The sequence below is a fragment of the Belonocnema kinseyi genome, chromosome 8 (genome assembly GCF_010883055.1).
Source record: "Belonocnema kinseyi isolate 2016_QV_RU_SX_M_011 chromosome 8, B_treatae_v1, whole genome shotgun sequence".
Lineage (NCBI taxonomy): Eukaryota > Metazoa > Arthropoda > Insecta > Hymenoptera > Cynipidae > Belonocnema > Belonocnema kinseyi.
The window spans coordinates 109,713,507-109,731,283 of NC_046664.1; the positions used below are offsets into that span (position 1 = coordinate 109,713,507).

General features: G+C 33.9%; 1 protein-coding gene across 10 annotated transcripts in view; it reads right to left on the reverse strand.

The window, feature by feature from the left end:
• LOC117178167 (protein groucho-like) overlaps nt 1-17,777 on the reverse strand; it is a 397,186-nt gene that overhangs the window by 239,236 nt on the left and 140,173 nt on the right. For 8 of the 10 annotated variants that reach the window (XM_033369453.1, XM_033369452.1, XM_033369451.1 and 5 more), the window contains exon 3: nt 16,885-16,991. In XM_033369453.1, coding sequence (XP_033225344.1) covers nt 16,885-16,991 — 107 coding nt within the window. Of the gene's footprint in view, nt 1-7,462; nt 7,648-16,884; nt 16,992-17,777 lie in introns of those variants that run through there. The other 2 variants (XM_033369455.1, XM_033369454.1) reach the window with 1 other exon arrangement.

Here is a 17,777-nt window from a genome sequence, read left to right on the forward strand (position 1 = left end):
TATTCTTCAGTGCAAGGACTTTTAGAGACTTAATTTGTACACAGAAATTCTTTAGTGTGCCTTCTATTTACCCCAACTTGGGTAATTCTAAGCAAATTGAAGGTCTTTCTCAGATTACATAGATTTATACGAGAAAAAAATAACAAAAACCTAATATCCTTTACAATTTTGCGTGTGAAATCAGGCACTTTTCCCGTGTATACAACTTTTTTCTGGCCTGTGTGACCAGAAATTTCCTAGGCTTTTACCTACATTTTGCATCTAGAGAGAAAATGGAACACGTCCGAAAAATTTCGGCTGCAAATTTAGATTTAGCATGCAAATCTGCAAAGGATATGACGAACAAAAGGTACACTAGAGATTTTCTGTTTACTAATTTAGTCTGTATAAGTCGCTACACTTAAGAATATAACATCCATTTGTCTATTTTCGAGTATAATGATTATAAAAATAACGTCCAGAATATTGCTAAGTTTTCGCCTATTTTGTGCATCAAGGGAAAAACTGAGATGTGTACCAGAAATTCTGAGGCCAGAATTGAATTCAGCGGCTCAAACTCCATAAGGCTAGCCTAGATACTTGTTTCGTGCAGACAAATTTTTGTATGTATTTTATTTTTTGCTATACCAGTCAGTATAACATAAGCAAGACCTTTAACTTCCCTAGAATTATCCTAGCAAGGAGAAACGGAAAGCACACGGGGCAATTTTTGTGTATGAATTTCTTCTTTAAGAATCCCAACACCGAAAAAAATATGTAACTATATTAGTTCAATAATACCTTGGACTAATACGCTTCGGATAAATTAGAACCCAGTAGGTAAAAAAGTCGAACAGGATCCCTTCATTTACTTTGTAATTTTATCGGTTTGAGTATAGAACCGACGCTATAGCAATACCGAATTACATCAATTAAGTAAGTATTGAAATGGAGCAGTTCTTCATGTAGAACTCGAAGCATTCATAAGTTGAATATCAGCTGTTCTAAAGCATCGAAACAGACACTGTTCCACTTTTGTATCGGGTATGTTATGAAATTTGAAACACAGTGCATCAATATAGATATACTCGCTATGCTTCGCTCCGTTCGACTCTGCTGGTTCGAATGACGACGAACAGCGAGGATCCAACGAATCTGTGACGTAGGAGCTTCCCGTGAGCATTGCGCTGAGTTGAGGCACTGGACAATATGTGTTGGGAAAAATTAAACAATAATGATTTAAATATCAAATCTCGCGTACTCTAAAACTTAAACGGTACACGTAAATAATTAAAGTAACAAACGTCGTTCATTCAATAAAGTACAAGAGTTAAGGATGATGAACGGTCAAAGTTAAGATAATACTGTATTGAGATATTTTCAGATATAGAACACTATCAAATTAATTAAGGAACGCCAGCTGATTGAATGAAGTAAGATTTAGATTGTTCGCAATGCAAAATGCAGGCGATTGTTAATCTAACCTGGTATGTTCTGCGTTTATGGGTTGTGCAAAACTGCGTTTTGCGGTAAAATATGCAAACACGTGCGTCTAAATTTTTGAAAGTAAAATTAATTAATTTTAAAAAATAACAATTTTTAGTTTGCACATTTGATCCGCTGAAGTCATTTTTATAGCAAAATATTACTACATGGCAAATCTCCATTTAATTGTATCGACTTATCGTAAAAACGTGTTATAAACTTTCCTTAAACGAAAATTATTATCACAATAAATGAATTTCATTATTTTTTACTAAAAGTAGTTGTTTTTTTTAAAATTGAATTTGTGTAAACATTTTGTTTTGTATCTTTATTAGTTACAATTGGTGATTTGACGAGCCGGGTGCGCAGGTTCGTGAACCAGCTGATTTAATACGTATTCTACAAGAATTTTCAAAATTCAAATTTTTCCAACACCCAAAATAACTCTCAATGGTGAGTCGAGGACCCGGGTGCCCCTGAATGTGCACCAGGTCCTTTCAAACGTCATCTACAAGAACTTTTAAAACATTAAAATTTTCTCCATAACCAAAATAACTACAAATGGTGAGACGACGATCCGGGTGCGCAGAATCGTACAACCAGGTAGTTTAACACGTATTCTACAAGAACTTTTTCGAAATTAAAATTTTGCCAACACCTAAAATAACTCTCAATGATGAGTCGACCATCCGGGTGCGCTTGATCGTGCACCAGGTCCTTTCAAACGTCAACTACGAGAAATTTTTTGTAAATTAAATTTTGTCAATGATTAAAACAATTACAAATGGTGAATCGATGACCCAGGTGCACAGGATCGTATACCAGGTACTGTAACACGAATTCAACATGAACTTCTTTAAAATTCAAATGTTGTCAACACCCAAAAAAACTACCAATGGTGAGGCAACGACCCGGGGGCGCCGGATCTTGCACCGAGTCATATAAAAGGCCATCTACGAGAACTCTTAGAAATTTCAATTTGGGCAACCAGTTCGTCGATTCACCATTGATAGTTATTTTGAGTTTTGGAAAAACTTGAATTTTGAAAAAGTTTAAACAGATGACGTTTTAAATGACCTTGTGCACTATCCCGCGCACCAGGGTCGTCGCCTCGGCATAAGTAGCTGTTTTTGATGTTGGAAAAGTTTGAATTTTGAAAAGGTTCATGTAGAATACGTGTTAAACGACCTGGTGCACGATATTGCGCACCCAGGTTGTCGACTTACCGTTTTTAATGGCTTCGGTTAGTGACGACCCGGGTGCGCGGGATAGTGCAAATTAAATTAAGAGATCCAGTTCGAAACTTTTACCTACTGAGTTCTAGTTTATGCGAAGCGTATTAGTCCGAGGTATTATTAAACTAATATGGTTATATATTTTTTTCGGTGAACACATAAGGATATAACACACGTACGTTTATTCTTCCGCATACAGGTATTATCAAAATAATGTCCAGAATATCCCTAGGTTTCCCCCATTTTCTGCATCTAGGGGAAAGCTGAGACGTGTAGGAAAAATTCTGAGGCCAGATTTGGATTCAGCGGCTCAAAATCCATAAGGCTAGCCTAGCCACTTGTATCGTGCAGACAAATTTTTTGTGTGGCTTGTGTGACCAGAAAATCCCTAGGCTTTTCCCTACTTTTGCATCTAGGGGAAAACTGAGACGTGTGGGAGAAGATCTGAGGTCAGATTTGGATTCAACGGCTCAAAAATCTATAAGGGTAGCCTAGTCACTTGTTTCGTGGAGACAACTTTTTTGTGGGCCTGTGTTATTAATGTCCTTTTGCAATTCATAAATTATTTATATTATGGATTCACATAAACACTATACATAACTTTTATGTACTCACAATTTTTCCCTTATTATTTATACAGTACATTCCTTTGATGGAAATTCTAACAATGATAACCTTTTTTAGTTATTTCTTATCCTCTAGGAAATGCTGGATACTTATTCCGCAATTTTGATGTTTTTAAAGCCAATTTCAGATGCTTGTAATCGTGAAAATCCATAGGATCTAAAGCTCATTTAGGGCTCTCAAGACTATCATATATAACCCTAGAATACTAGCTATATGTCTCCGGGACGTTGTATATTTATTAAACCCTTAGTCTAATAATATATAGTTCACCATACTTGTAATACTTAATTTCAGCAGGCTTTAATGATATGTACGTCTGAGAGCCGTATATTTAGTAGCAAGCAATTTAAAATTAACCAAACAAATTTGTTTAAACAAATCTTTAAAAAATGTATTAAACACATTTAATTTTCTATAGTAGATTTTCTAAAAAGGGCTAAGTAGTAAAATCCATAGTTGGATAGAAAGTGAGTCGTAAATAACCCCTTATTAATGTTAGGAAGAGAAAGAAAAAATGTATATTTTTTCCCTTTGCCCTTCATGGCCTTTTTTAATTATGAAGGTAAGACATTGGGTTAAAGGGATTCCTGGAACCGGAAATGAGTCGGCAATTTCTGTGAAAGGGGAGATTTGATATAATAATATTTTGACCGATTCTTCGAGTGGTGCTCCTAACTTGAATTAAAGCTAATGGAACTGTTGCGTATTTCATAAAAAGAGCTAAATAGTAAAATCCATACTTGGATAGAAAGTGAGTCCTAAATAGGCCATTATTAATGCTAAGATGAAAAATCGAAAATTAATTTTTTGTTCTTTGCCCTGCGTGGCGCTTTTTAATTATGAAGGTAGGACATTGGTTTAAAGGGATTCCTGGAGCCGGAAATTTCTTTGAAAGGAAGAATTTGATATGATCAATTTTTGACCGATACCTCGAGTCGTGTTGCTGGCTTGAAGTAAAGTTGGCAGCACCATCCACACTTGAAAAAAAATTAAGAGCCGAAAATTCGGCAATGGGGCATTAAATGAGCCCTTAATTATGAAATAGGAGACTTCATGATTTGATGACCCGGTGCTGCCTGGATTTCATAGCTCAATATCAATTTCTAAAATACATCTTCGAGATTATGTCTCTCAGTGTATATCCCTGCTTTAACATAAACGCCCGATCACAGGACATTTTTACATTCTGTCTATGCTAAGTGGGTACACTGAGAAAACTGTTTGGCTAAAACAACAAAAATTGTGTTGGCTCAACAAAATAATTTTGTTGCTCTTCGTGCAACAAACCTATTTTGTTGAGACTTTTTGTTGGCAAAACTAAACTGTTTTTTTAGCATGAACAAATATTCTTTTGAAGCAACGAAACTCTGTTTCGTCACAATACAATATTTTGTTGAATTAACAAATTTGTTTCTTAACCTAACAAAATACTTTTTCAAGTCCAACCAAATTATTTTTTCGTCTCAAATAAATTTTTTTGCTGTATAAACAAAATAGTTTTGTCGGCGTTGCTAAATATTGTTTAGGTCACAAACATTCGTTTTGTACTCTCAAAACCTGAATCAGTCGCGAAAAACAACTATTTTATAGCTAAAAGTCATTTACTGATTCATTAAATGGTAATTATTACTAAGTTTAACTTCAAAGCAACTTATTATTTCTATAAATGTAATTGAATAAAAGAAGTTAATTTAACTAATTATATTCGGTTATAGAGACAAGTTACTCAGAAATAAAAGTCAGTTTAAATTACAATTTTATAAATTGATCAAATACTTTGCTACAAAACAGTTTTTTTGCAACTGATTCAAGTTTTAAGAGCAAAAAAATTGCCATATAATACTTATAAAAAATATCATGAATTATGGATAATTGATTAAAGTTATGATATAAAAATATACAGAATAAGTAATAGAAATATCCTTATTTATTGTCCAGAATATGAAAATAGAAATATTGTTACATTTTATTTAGTATAAAATTTTTAAAACGTTCGTTTACGTATACATTTTAGGTTAAGATTTGGATGCTTACTTTTGAAGGGTCTAGTTATCCATGGTGCTTACTGACAGCAGTTTGATAACTTTAAACAGCACGTCTAAAGATAACGGAACCCTTCTAGAAAGAATCAATTGAGATCAGTCAGAAACGATATAACTAATATCTCAATCCTTCCAAATCGTGTTTCTTAATTGTGCCAAAACTATTGACAATGATTGAGCACGTGATGGCAGCAGCTTCATCTGGCGGTAATTATTTAAAGACAATTATTAACTTTTTTGGAATAATATAAATTTTAAGTAGTATATATTACGAAAGGAAGTAAATAAATAGTTTCTAAATAATTCTTACAAGAAGAAAGTGGTTCTAAGATAAAAAACGTTCTAATATTATTATATGTTAAAAATATAAAATCAGACACACGATAAAAATAAAAAAAAGTCGATTTCAAATAAGTCAAAGAAGCAAAATTGTTATTTTTTATTATTCGCCCTTGGATTATTTATTGTAGTGGACAGTTTATAAATGGTAATAGGTTTTAAAACCGTTTGAGATTTGAAAAAAAGGAAACGAATATTTTAAAAACTTGAAACTTCAGAAAACCCATTGAGTATTATTTTATTATTTAAAAAATGCCAGGCTGATATTAATTGAATAAAGTTAAACAATTAAAAAATACTACTAGAGTTAAAAGATTTTTTCATTAGAAAGAGGTCTCAATATTTAATTCACCGTCATTATTAACACACAAATTCATCTTATTAACAAAAAAAGCTTTTTATTAATTTATATTTTTAAATTGAACAGTAAATTTATATCAATGTCGGCGCTGTTATATTCGATAACCCTTAGACTTGGAGTCTCACTTCACTTCTACATACCTCTAATGCTTGACATACAATCAATTTTTTTTATTATTCGCAATTAACGTAGCCACTAAAATCGAAAAAGAAATTGGGAATCATTTCCTTATTTAAAAAAATGTAAAGCAGTCAATAAAACTGAAAGTTGAAGTTTTCAAAACAGAACCTTTTTTATTTAAAGTATTTAAGACTAAATTGCAAATTAAATCGTTCAAAGTGGAAGTTTTCTGAACACTGAACATTTTAAATATATAATTACATAGTTAAAATTTTACGTTTACAGAAAACTTTAAATGGTTAATTTATCATTAAAACATTTGAACCAGCCTGTAACTTTGTTTATTTTAAAATGATGCCATGTGACTTCAAAAATAACATTTTAAAAATCAGGCTGTCTGTGCTTGGGAACGGAAAACTAGTTGTTGAAATAATTCCGCATGTATTCAGTCAATTTTTTATTCAGTTCAATTTTAAACTATTTTACCTATGAATACCACAATTTTTAATGTTTAAATTTTAAAATACTTCAATCTGAAACAGTTTTTGTATAGTTAAATCTAAAAGTTCATTTCTGTCAATTATTATTAAAGCTTAAAAGTTTGTAATCACATGAAGCCTTCTGAACAATCTAATGATATATGAAATTAAAGTTTCAAACCTTTAAAACTATATGAAATTAATAATTTCAAACCTTAAAAAATTTAAAATTAGATATAGACATTCAAATGATTTAAAATATTAAAATGGTATATTTGAAATATTTAAAACTAGAAACTTTGAAGAGTTTCAAATCACACTTATTTAAAAATTCAGCATTCTTATTTACAAGAAACTTAAAAATATTGAACAAATTTTTCTACTAAAAATTTAAAAAATTAGTGAGCTACCTACGATTTATTTAGTCCGAGTTTCAAAATGTTGGCGGCATCCTACGTTCTATAATGGTTCCAATCGTTTTCAATTGGTTACGTATTATTCTGAGTTAGAGGTTAAGTTGTCACTAAATCATTTTGATATTGCTATAATTATTTACAAACGGTTTTTTACTTTTTCAAACAAACAAATTTCAACAATATGCATATAAAAAGAAGTAAAGAAACGTGTATTATAATAGTATACCCGATAAATAAAACTATTACTGCCTACTTGATAATCACACTATATCACTGTCAAATCGTAAAACAGTGTGATTTTTGCCTGTTGTTAACCCAGATACTATCGACTTATAATTCAGTATACCGCCCGAAGAAACATTATATTTTTTGTACTTACATTTTTGTTAAATCATTAAAAATTTAATTTCCAACCAATAAACACGTGCGCGCCATGTGTGTTACAAATGAAAACTGCAGCGAGAGCATTGCAAGCAAGTGCATTTACTCAGTTCAATACGATTGGGAATAATTGACACAATTAGCAACAATTTAAACCGATTCAACTTTTGATCACTCTTAATCGTTGTAAATCGTGCCCAATCAATTGTTTCTAGAAGGGAACACGCGACATCACCGGTATTATCCGTCATAATGGAAATGAACTTGCAGACGTCTGCACGTGGTCCCACTGAACGAGTGCGCATGCGTAGCTGCATATTTCGTTGGTCTAATTAAAGAGTTTTGTTAGCTAAATAAAAATGTGTTCAGAACAACAAAATAAGGCTTAAAGAAATAATTTTGGGTTAAGAAACAAATATTTTGTTTGGCCAACAAAACAATTTCGTGCTGACAAAGAAAATTTTCCTCTGACAACAGAAACTGCTCAACAAAATGGTTTTGTTGCGATTGCTAACTTTTTTTCTCAGTGTATATATGTATATACAATATAATTTTTTTACTGCTTATCCTAATTAGAGATAACCATTTTTCTTCTTTTAATAATTAAACAAATCTAAGATTCCGTGAATATTACGATTATCTGTCACTTTAACATGAACGCGAGAGCACAGGACATTTTTCCATTGAGTCTATATAAAGCAGGTACAATATGCCTTTTTGAAGGCTTTTGCGGGGTATAAATAACCATTATTGCGCGTTTGGAGGTGAGAAATCTATTATTATTCTATATTTTAGCACAGATCTACTTTGCGCGAACTGGAGACATTTTTTTAGGATTCGTCTTTATAGGGAGTTACTTTGGTACCTATACCAGAAACTTTATAGCCCTATCCAAAGTTGAAATCGAAATATTAAATTTTATTTATACGCCGACACAGAAAAAACTGGGGATTCATTGAAGTTGCGGCTCAAATAAAAGTTGGTATCATTTAGAACTTGAGCTCCAATAGATACCTGTAGAGCCAAAAGGGTTCATTTAGAGTGCACCAAACGCTTGCATAGTAGGGCTGATAAGGTAGGGATAGATTTACAGTTGTCGAACGATTACTTGAGACGGAAAGTTTCTTGCATATGAATATACCTTTATATTGACATCTTTGCTACATAACCTGCCAATGATATTTATCAACTCTGGAATGGAAGCTTCTAATGTGTCCCCTAAGGGTTTACATTTTTCTTACACCTTCTCTATTCCTTTACACACCCTCCACACACTTACATGGTGATGGAAGGGGGACCTACAGTTTAAGGTGGGTTCCGAACCACCAAGAGCAACAGCCTTAAGTACTTAGAGAAACCCTTTTTCTCTAGAGGTACCGGTCCCACGACTCTCCGGAGATGAACAACTCCCTTGCTAGGCTAGTGTTCACCGCATGGGCCACCGAGACTCTTCCAGAGTGCGAGGCGGGAATCGAACCCGCAAGCCGAAGGAGTGGGTCCAAAGCCTACGCTTTAGCCCCCACGACCATCGTCCCACTTTATTTATTTATCAACTCATTATATCTATTATAATTGCGGTAATATTTTGTCATTTAATTAACCTCCTTAAGTTATGCCCATCAGATTTCGATTACATGTATGCTTTCAGGTAAAAATTATGTTATGAAATTAACATAATGTCGATGTGGACAAAGCGAAAAATAGGTTCTTTACAAATAGACTCAATTGTAATTGTAATCATTTAGAACACCAACTAAGGTGTCATTTAGCGCCTATTCATCGTTTTGGGATCCTTTTTAGCAACTGAGGTTCATTTTTGTTGCAGCTCCTTTGGAACAAAAAATGGTTTCTAACGGGAACCCCAGTTTTTTCTGTGCAAATGTGTAAGACAACGTGTTTTAAAAAAGAAAAAAAAGTTTTCTTAATGTAGTTCATTGCACATGAAAAAAATGTTATACATGCTTCGTATAAAGTAGCACTAATGAAAATTTTTTTGAATGATTTATGGACCTACCAAACAAAAAATTTCTATTTGTTGCATAAACAACTGTGAAATTATCGGAAATTTTGTTGATGTTGTCAATAACCACCCTGCATGGGTTAAATGACCTTCAACATAAAAAATCATGTTTCCTCATAAGATGTATTAAATAATTTCTTTTCCCCCTTGAACATTTGAAAAATACGCTGAAAAGTAATACAATGAAAGCCAGTAGGAAAGTTAAAAAAGCATCCTTAGAAATAAAATTACAACTCTCTTGAAAAACGCTGCCTATATCCAGGAGCGCACCCCAGCTATAATTTTTAGTGCTTAATATTGTATGACCCTTTTAAAAATGTAGCACTCAATATTAACTATTTATTATTGGTTATGACTTAAGTTTTGAAAACATTTGCGATGGGATTTTAAAGAAAAGTTTTAAGATATTTTTAATTGATGATGATGTGCACGGATCTTTCTCACATACCACATTATATACTATGTAATACCGACACAGAGCTTCGCCAACCGAAAAGAAACAAACCAGTAGGGATCTTTCTTCTAGAGGAGAAAATCCTGAAGCACTGAGTGGTTTTGCATACACGACTGGTTCGTTTATAGGAAAAATGTTTTTCATAAGTTACAGGTCAGTGTATCGACACGAACCAGTCGTTTATCGAGAGTAACCAGTCGTTTATATTACACCAACCTCAATAGATCAGTGAGTAGTGCCATCTACACTACTCATTGCATCATGATACACGTCGAAGTCGTGTCGGACTCGCAATACCTGTTTCCGATCATTAACGATCGAAGCCGAATAAGAACGAACGCAGAAACAGCTGTCAGCTGATCGCAAATGGAAAAATATATCGAAATCGTGCGTTGTGGTTATGTAAAGTTTTATAAACATTCATGTACAATTTATTAAGAAAACGTTGAAACGTACAAGATAAGTTTTTTTCTCTCTCAATATTATTCATAAATTTTAATTATATTAATTTTCCAAACTTTCTTCCCTTTAGAGAGCACTTACGCAGTTTTTGTAAATTATAATATTTTTAAACTGAAAGTTAATGTAAAACATTTTTTTCATGAATATAACTATCATGGATGGTCTCCGTGGATCCTAAATATATACAATCTGTGCCTACGTCAATTTAAAAAAATGGACTTTTCTTTTAATTTTGGCGCCTGCTCCTTAAATAAGCGCGTATAATTAAAAAATGCATGCGATTCGCGATCTTGATCCATGTAGTGCGCATCCGTTCTTATTCGGCTTCGATCGTTAATGATCGGAAACACGCCGTGCGAGTCCCACACGACTTCGTCGTGTATCATGCAGCAATAAGCAGTGTAGATCGAACTACTCACTGCTCTATTTAGATTGGTGTAACATAAACGAGTGGTTATCTCGATAAACGACTGGCTCGTGTTCTTACACTAACCTAAGTGTATGCAAAAATAAATTTCTATAAGCGAACCAGTCGTTACAAGAATATTTCAAAATGGCAGATCAGTGACAAACCAGAAACAGTAAAAAGTCAATCGAATGAATTATTATGTTTTTATTAAACTTTTACTCGGGTAAACCCGGTTATACATCATAGACATGGACTAAGTCAAGTGACTGATGAGATAGAGCTAACATCTGGCACTCCACGGATTTTTAGTCGTTAGCTTCCTGATGATCAAGAAAGTTTCTTATAATGCGACAGGTGTTTAATAAAACCGTCTTCTGAGCTGCCGTCAATACCCTATTGACTCCTAAATGTTCAAGATGTTCAGTGCATCTTGCGTGCACATTGTCTGTAGCCGAAATCACAATGGGATGAATAGATGCATGATTCACATTCTTCCATATGGTCTTTACTTAACGCCTTAACTCGCTATACTTGTGGATCTTGGTTGTATAGGTTGACTGAAAATTTCGGCTAAGCGGACAAGCAATTTCGATGATGTAGACTCTTCCACCTTTTTTTCTCGCAATACGATGTCAGGTCGATTGGCCAAGATGTAATGATCCGTTTGGATAGTAACATCCCAATATAAGATGTAATCTTCGCTTTCTAAGACGAGCATTGGAATGTATCTATAGAAGGGCATCCATTCTTTTAAGAGTCCTAGGTTTAGGACAAGTTGTTGATGAATAATGCCCGCTACATCATTATGTCTGTGCGTATATTCTCTCTGAGCCATTACGCGACAGCCATCAGTAATGTGCTCGATGGATTCGTTGGCATCTCCACATAATTGGCACCGGTAAACCAGGTCTTGATGTAACACATGTTTGCGATAATTCCTGGCGCTGACAACCTTGACCTGTATCCAGTTCATTTTGATCTAACGTGTTGGGGTTCTCGCCATGGATGGCTTTCTGCATCCATTGTATTTCTAATTCCTCTATGGTTTCTGTTCTGATATTCAAGGCCCCATCTGAGGAAAAATTTAAGGGCGTGTAATAGAATCAATTATTACAAGGGCAATGTTGTCACAGGCTTAACATAGTAACTGCCCAATATGTCGAAGGCATTTTTGGTTCGAGGTTGGATTTTATTTGATTACTTAACGCGGGCCTGTCCCGGTATATATCATCAATCACGGACGCATTTTTATAATGCAATCAAGTGATCTGATGAGAGCAGTGCGCCCCGACATATTGGACAAAGCCTGGTTCTTACCCTATCATTGACAGACTGGGTCGCAGTCAAGTAAACGATGGGGGACCTACAGCTTAAGGTGGGTTCGAACCACCAGAACATCGGTAAAGGTACATAGAAAAATTTCCAAAGGTACCGGCTCAGGGATCGAACCCCGGACCTCTGAGGTGAAGTCCGAGCGTCTAACAAACTTATTATTATTATTATTATTATTATTATTATTATTATTATTAAATACATCATTATGGGCGATTATATATGTAATAACAAAACATGCATTTTATAAAAACTGAATTAGCAAACGTTTGAACGACGGATAGGGATCCTTCTCAGCGCCTGATATTTAATTTAAAAAAGTTTTTTTTTATTAATCAATGATATATTATCTGACCATTCCCAAAATTCAACTGAAAATGTTGGAAACAATTTCAATTTAATATAATAATTCTCTTTGGTTCAAAAGTTTTGTTTCCTGAATTAGTTAGAAATACACGGAAAAAATTCATCCGTAAAAAAAGTCACGAACTTGTACCTAGGTCTCGGATAAGGGATAAAAAAATCAAACATTAAATCCTGATTTCTATGAAAAATGTATGGATAAACTTGGAACTTTTTTATGGGCAGTTTGAATTTCCTACGAACAGTTCCTGAAAATTTTAGACTTAAGCATAAAAAGGGAAAAATTTTATTTGTGCGATTTAATTTATATTTATTTATAAATTCGCACAACTGAGGATTTGAACCCTCGGAACTGCTGACTTGACAGTTTCTAAACATAATCCACGAGTGCGTGAACACGCGTAGCCATCGACGCTGAACAAGGTACGTATAATAAAAATTCTAGCCACTAATCCGACGAACTCAAACCACACATACGCGTACACATACGCACAGAGCGTGAGGGAGAGAGTGCGTGCGGGCCACGTAAAGACGAACCTACGTCCTAGTTCCCAAATTTGTCCGGCAATATCGTGAGTGTTCGGGAGTGCTCTGTGAAGCTTTACCCAATCACTCATAATATTTTTGTAATTATTTACGAAAAAAAATTATGCACGGGTTCAGACTTGTGATATCGAGTTCATCAATTATTTCGCAAAATTTGCAGATCATTTACAAAAATACATCAATGCCCAATGAATTTTTCTCATATCCGAGACCTAGCTACTAGTTCCTGATTTTTCCGTGTAATAATATATTTATTATATGAATCACAAACAAAAACCCACGTATTATTGATTTCATTTTACTTTTCAAATTTTAAAAATATTTGTTTTTAAGACTTTTTGTGGAAATTCGCAGATAACTTTAAAATTCGAAATGTAGGGGAACTCATGGTTTAGAATATCCATACAAATTTTCGTAAAAATCCCTAAGAAAAATATCTAAAAAAACATACAATCCGCTAAATTATTGGCAATCATATCAATAATTATTTCACTATTGCGCAATACTCACATGAAATATTGATACTGATTTCAAGTAAATTTGATCTAATAATTTTCTTGAATAGAAATGATAAATTATAGTAAGTTATTTTCAAATTTAGAATTAATTTATTGCTGTATTGCGCGCAAAATTGTAAAAGTCTCATATAAAATAAATATTCTAATTTTAAACAATAAAATAAATGGTCGCTTTATTGTTTCTTTTTGTCAGAAGAAACTTTCTATGACTTAAAAAAAGCTTTACCGACCACATAGTCCATTGTAAGTAACTCTGTTTCGGCGAGTTCCGTACAGAGTTGGGTAGTAACTTATTACAAGTAACTAACTTACTAAAAATATTAATTAATATTTTTAATTTGTGAGGTAAAATTGTTATTCTTGTTCGTGAAAAATTCATCTAATTTTGTTAAATATTTAAGTACTTGCTTCAAAAGGCATGTATTTGTTAAAAATTCAACTACTTCGGTGAAAAGTTCAATTATTTGGTTGAAAATGAACTTTTTTGTACAATTTTCTTCTTTTTTGGTTCAAAATTTTTGTTTTGTTTTTTGTTTTAATCTTGATCTACTTGGTTAGCAAAAATATCATTTTTTTGTTGAAAATTCAACTATTTTGGTAAAAAATTAATCTGAATTGTTTGAGGAGGTAAGCCATTTCGAGCGCAGATAGTACTCGGATGGGTCGCCATCTGCATCGTACGGCCAGGTTGTGTATTTGCTGCGATTTAACTCATGTCGAGTGGGAGGTTTGACTTCGAGGATGATAGTGAGCATTTAATGGGTACGGTCGAATATTTGCTTTCAAACTCGGCTGTTGAAAACCCGAATTAACTCGGGAGTCGTTAGGCTAAAAATTTGAATTTTCTATTTTTTCATGGTATTTTCGATAAATAAACTCGAAATGACAAGTCCTATTGAAAAATATTTTTGTAAAATATTATATGACTTCTCAAAAGCTATAATTACTTCCTGAGACTTTTTCCCGTATTTTGCGTCGTTTCGCTCCAAATCTTAATTTTCGAGTTTTTTTCATATTATTCTCAAAAAATGAAACCAAAATATCAAATCGTATAAAAAAATAGTTGAGGTAAAATTGTAGGTCTGTTTGAAAGCTACAATTCTTCTCTATAACTTTTTTACTTAGCAGTCGTCTATCATCATTTGGCGTATAAATGGAATGTTCGATTTTTGCAGGGCATTTCCTATGGAAACCGTTGTTTAAGGAATTCTGGTTAACGAAATCATTCTTTCTTTTAGGATGAAAGAAGTGTCTCAAAGCTGGATTTGATCGATTTATTTTTACGAGAGTCATCGTGTTTACGGACAGATGGACAGATTTGCTAATATTTTTTTATGATTAAAAAAGAACTGAGTGTTCTATAAAAAATTAAATAATAATGTAGTTTTTATTTGGTCAAACAACTTTTGTCTATCAATGTTTTTTGTACCTCTTGTCGCTTTTCTACAAATTTTTCATTTTTATTTTTAATGTTATTTTTTACGATTAAAACAAAAGAATGCGCCTTATTAAAACTCTATTTATAAAAGATTTCAAGATGCTTTTAGTTGTACAATTTTTGTTTACTAATTTTTTTTCGTAGCTTGTGTAGTTTTTTTCAAAAAAATTTTTTCAATATATTTTTCCACGATTTAAACAACTTTGATCTTTTTTCGTTTTTCTTTGTCGTTCATAGTTTAAACACAAAATGGAATTTTTCATTTTTTTGTTGATGCCATCGCCAAAATTTTGTTTTCGGCTTCAGGAGGTCTCACAACGTGGAGCTCCATGGAAAACTGAGATGTGAAATTTCTACAGATTCTAATATGCTTTTTCAATCCTAATTGATGAGGAAGATAGATGAGGAGAAAGATAGAAGCCTAAACGAAGGTAAGAAGGTTATAGGTAAAGCAAGGTCCCTTATCAGAAGGAAAAATATATCAAATAAAGCTAAAATGGAAAAACATAATTCTTAATTTGTACCGACTGTACTATACGGTAGCGAAACATGGACCTATCAAAAAAAAGATAAGAGTAAATTAAAGCAATTGACGTAAGATTCTTGCGCACAATATGCGGGAAACACTCTGATGAACAAAATGAGTAACGAGTAATTCTCAAAGAATCTGGTGCAGAAGATACGCTAGTAAACACATGGGAAAGAAATCGGGTAATATGGTTCGGGCATGTTGAGAGAATGCCAAATGAACGACTAACGAAACAAGTGTATCAAGGTAAAGTAAATGGATTTGAGCATGCGCCGATTTTGGGTCCGACGGTGAATGGAAACTAACTCATTATAGCCCGCTCCGCTTTTGTTTGTTCACGCCTGAGTGCTCGCTTGAGTGACAACAGCAGACCCCGCGCAGCTCCTATTACACCTACCTGCGGTGTGGCGTCGATTCTCGGAAGGGCTGTAGAATGAAGCGATGTAGAAGGGAGGGCTATTGAAGGGTTTCACTGTACTTTTTTTGTCCTTTTTTAACGATTGAAACGCAAACTGTGCGTCCTATCAAAATATTGTGCAAAGAAAATTTACGGATATAATTATGCGGACAATTTTGTATATTATTATTTTATTGTATCCTGTGCCATTTTTCCAAAAATTTAATTTGTTTATATAAATTTTATTTTTTACGATTAAACCAAAAACTAAGCGTTCTATCAAAAAATTATCAATAATAAATTTGTATATCTTTCCAGGTAAAAAATATCTATAAAAGTTTTTTCGTATCTTGCATCATTTGCCCGAGAAATAGAATTCTTAATTCTTTATTTTTTTGTGTGGTTAACACCAGAACCGTTAGTCAAAAAAGGCTAATTAACGAGCTCGATCTATATGTTTGGCCCTAAGAAAATGTACCAAAACACAATTATATCCGACTTGACTTTTAAAAGTTATCCAGTATACAGACGACAACTATCACAACGTTTTTTGGGGGATTCGGGGGATCTCGAAACGTGGAGATTTAAAGAAATCCGCGATAGTGAGTTTTTACATAAAACTGAAAACTTCTCATTATGATGAGAATATAAAAATCGAAAAAGGGATGGAGAAAGAGTAGAAAAAGAGATAAAGGAGAGGGTGCAGATAAATAGGGAAAGAAAGAGGAACGAAGAAGTTGAGGCGTGATGAGGCAGGATCAGGTGACTTGTGGGTGATGTTGCTGTTGGCGGTGATGGAGGTAAAGGTGTGCTTTTGAAGCTGAAAAAGAATGAGGACGAAGAACCTTGGCGTCAACAGCAGCGCGTGGGGGATGAGGAAGTACGAAGGAAGAGCGAAGGAGAGAGGAACAGAAAGAAAAGAGAGAAAGAAACATGGAGAATGAAAACTCACGAGTGGTACTGTTGCTGGATGTAATTGAATTCCTCTTTGATTCTCTCGCAAGTGGCATCCACCGTGAACTTCAGTCCCCCCGCAGCCCCGCCACCTCCTCCGCCACCCTGCAACGAACCCAAAGAAAAATTCTATTAGTACACAACGATACGTATGCACATACCGTTAGAAAAAACGATATTCAAATATGGGATCTACCTCAATGAAATAATGAATCACACATTTAAATATTTAAATGATTCAACCAAAAAGGGGGAGGGTCGGTAAGGCCGGTTTTTGGCCTAATTTATTTTTGGACCAAAAAATCTGAAAAAATCATGGTAGTATCTTATAAGTATCCCGAGTGGATTGCACGCTAAACGGACTACCCTCCACCCCCCAGCCACCCCTACAAATATAGGAAACACCACTACCCACCAACTGTATTTTCGAGAGATTTGACACTCTTAAACATGTATTCTGAGGTTAGCTCGGGTTTACTATGGTTTACGGGGTCGCCGAATACAAATCTGGCGTCCTTTGACATTTATTGCGTCAGGTTCAAGGTCATTGGAAGGTCAAATCGAGAGAAAACGGTTAAAAAATCCAAAAAAATACGTTATAGGTTTTTGCAGTCGCTAATTACGAATCTGGCATCCGTTGAACTCTATCGCTTCAGGTTCAACGTCATTTGAAGGTCAAATCGAGAAAAAACGGTAAAAAAATTTTTAAAAAATATGTTATAGGTTTTTGGGGTCGCTGATTACGAACCTGGTGCCCGCTGACCTTTATCGCGTCAGCATATTTTTTAAATATTTTTTTACCGTTTTTTCTCGATTTGACCTTCAAATGACCTTCAAATGACCTTGAACCTGAAGCGATAGAGTTCAACGGATGCCAGATTCGTAATTAGC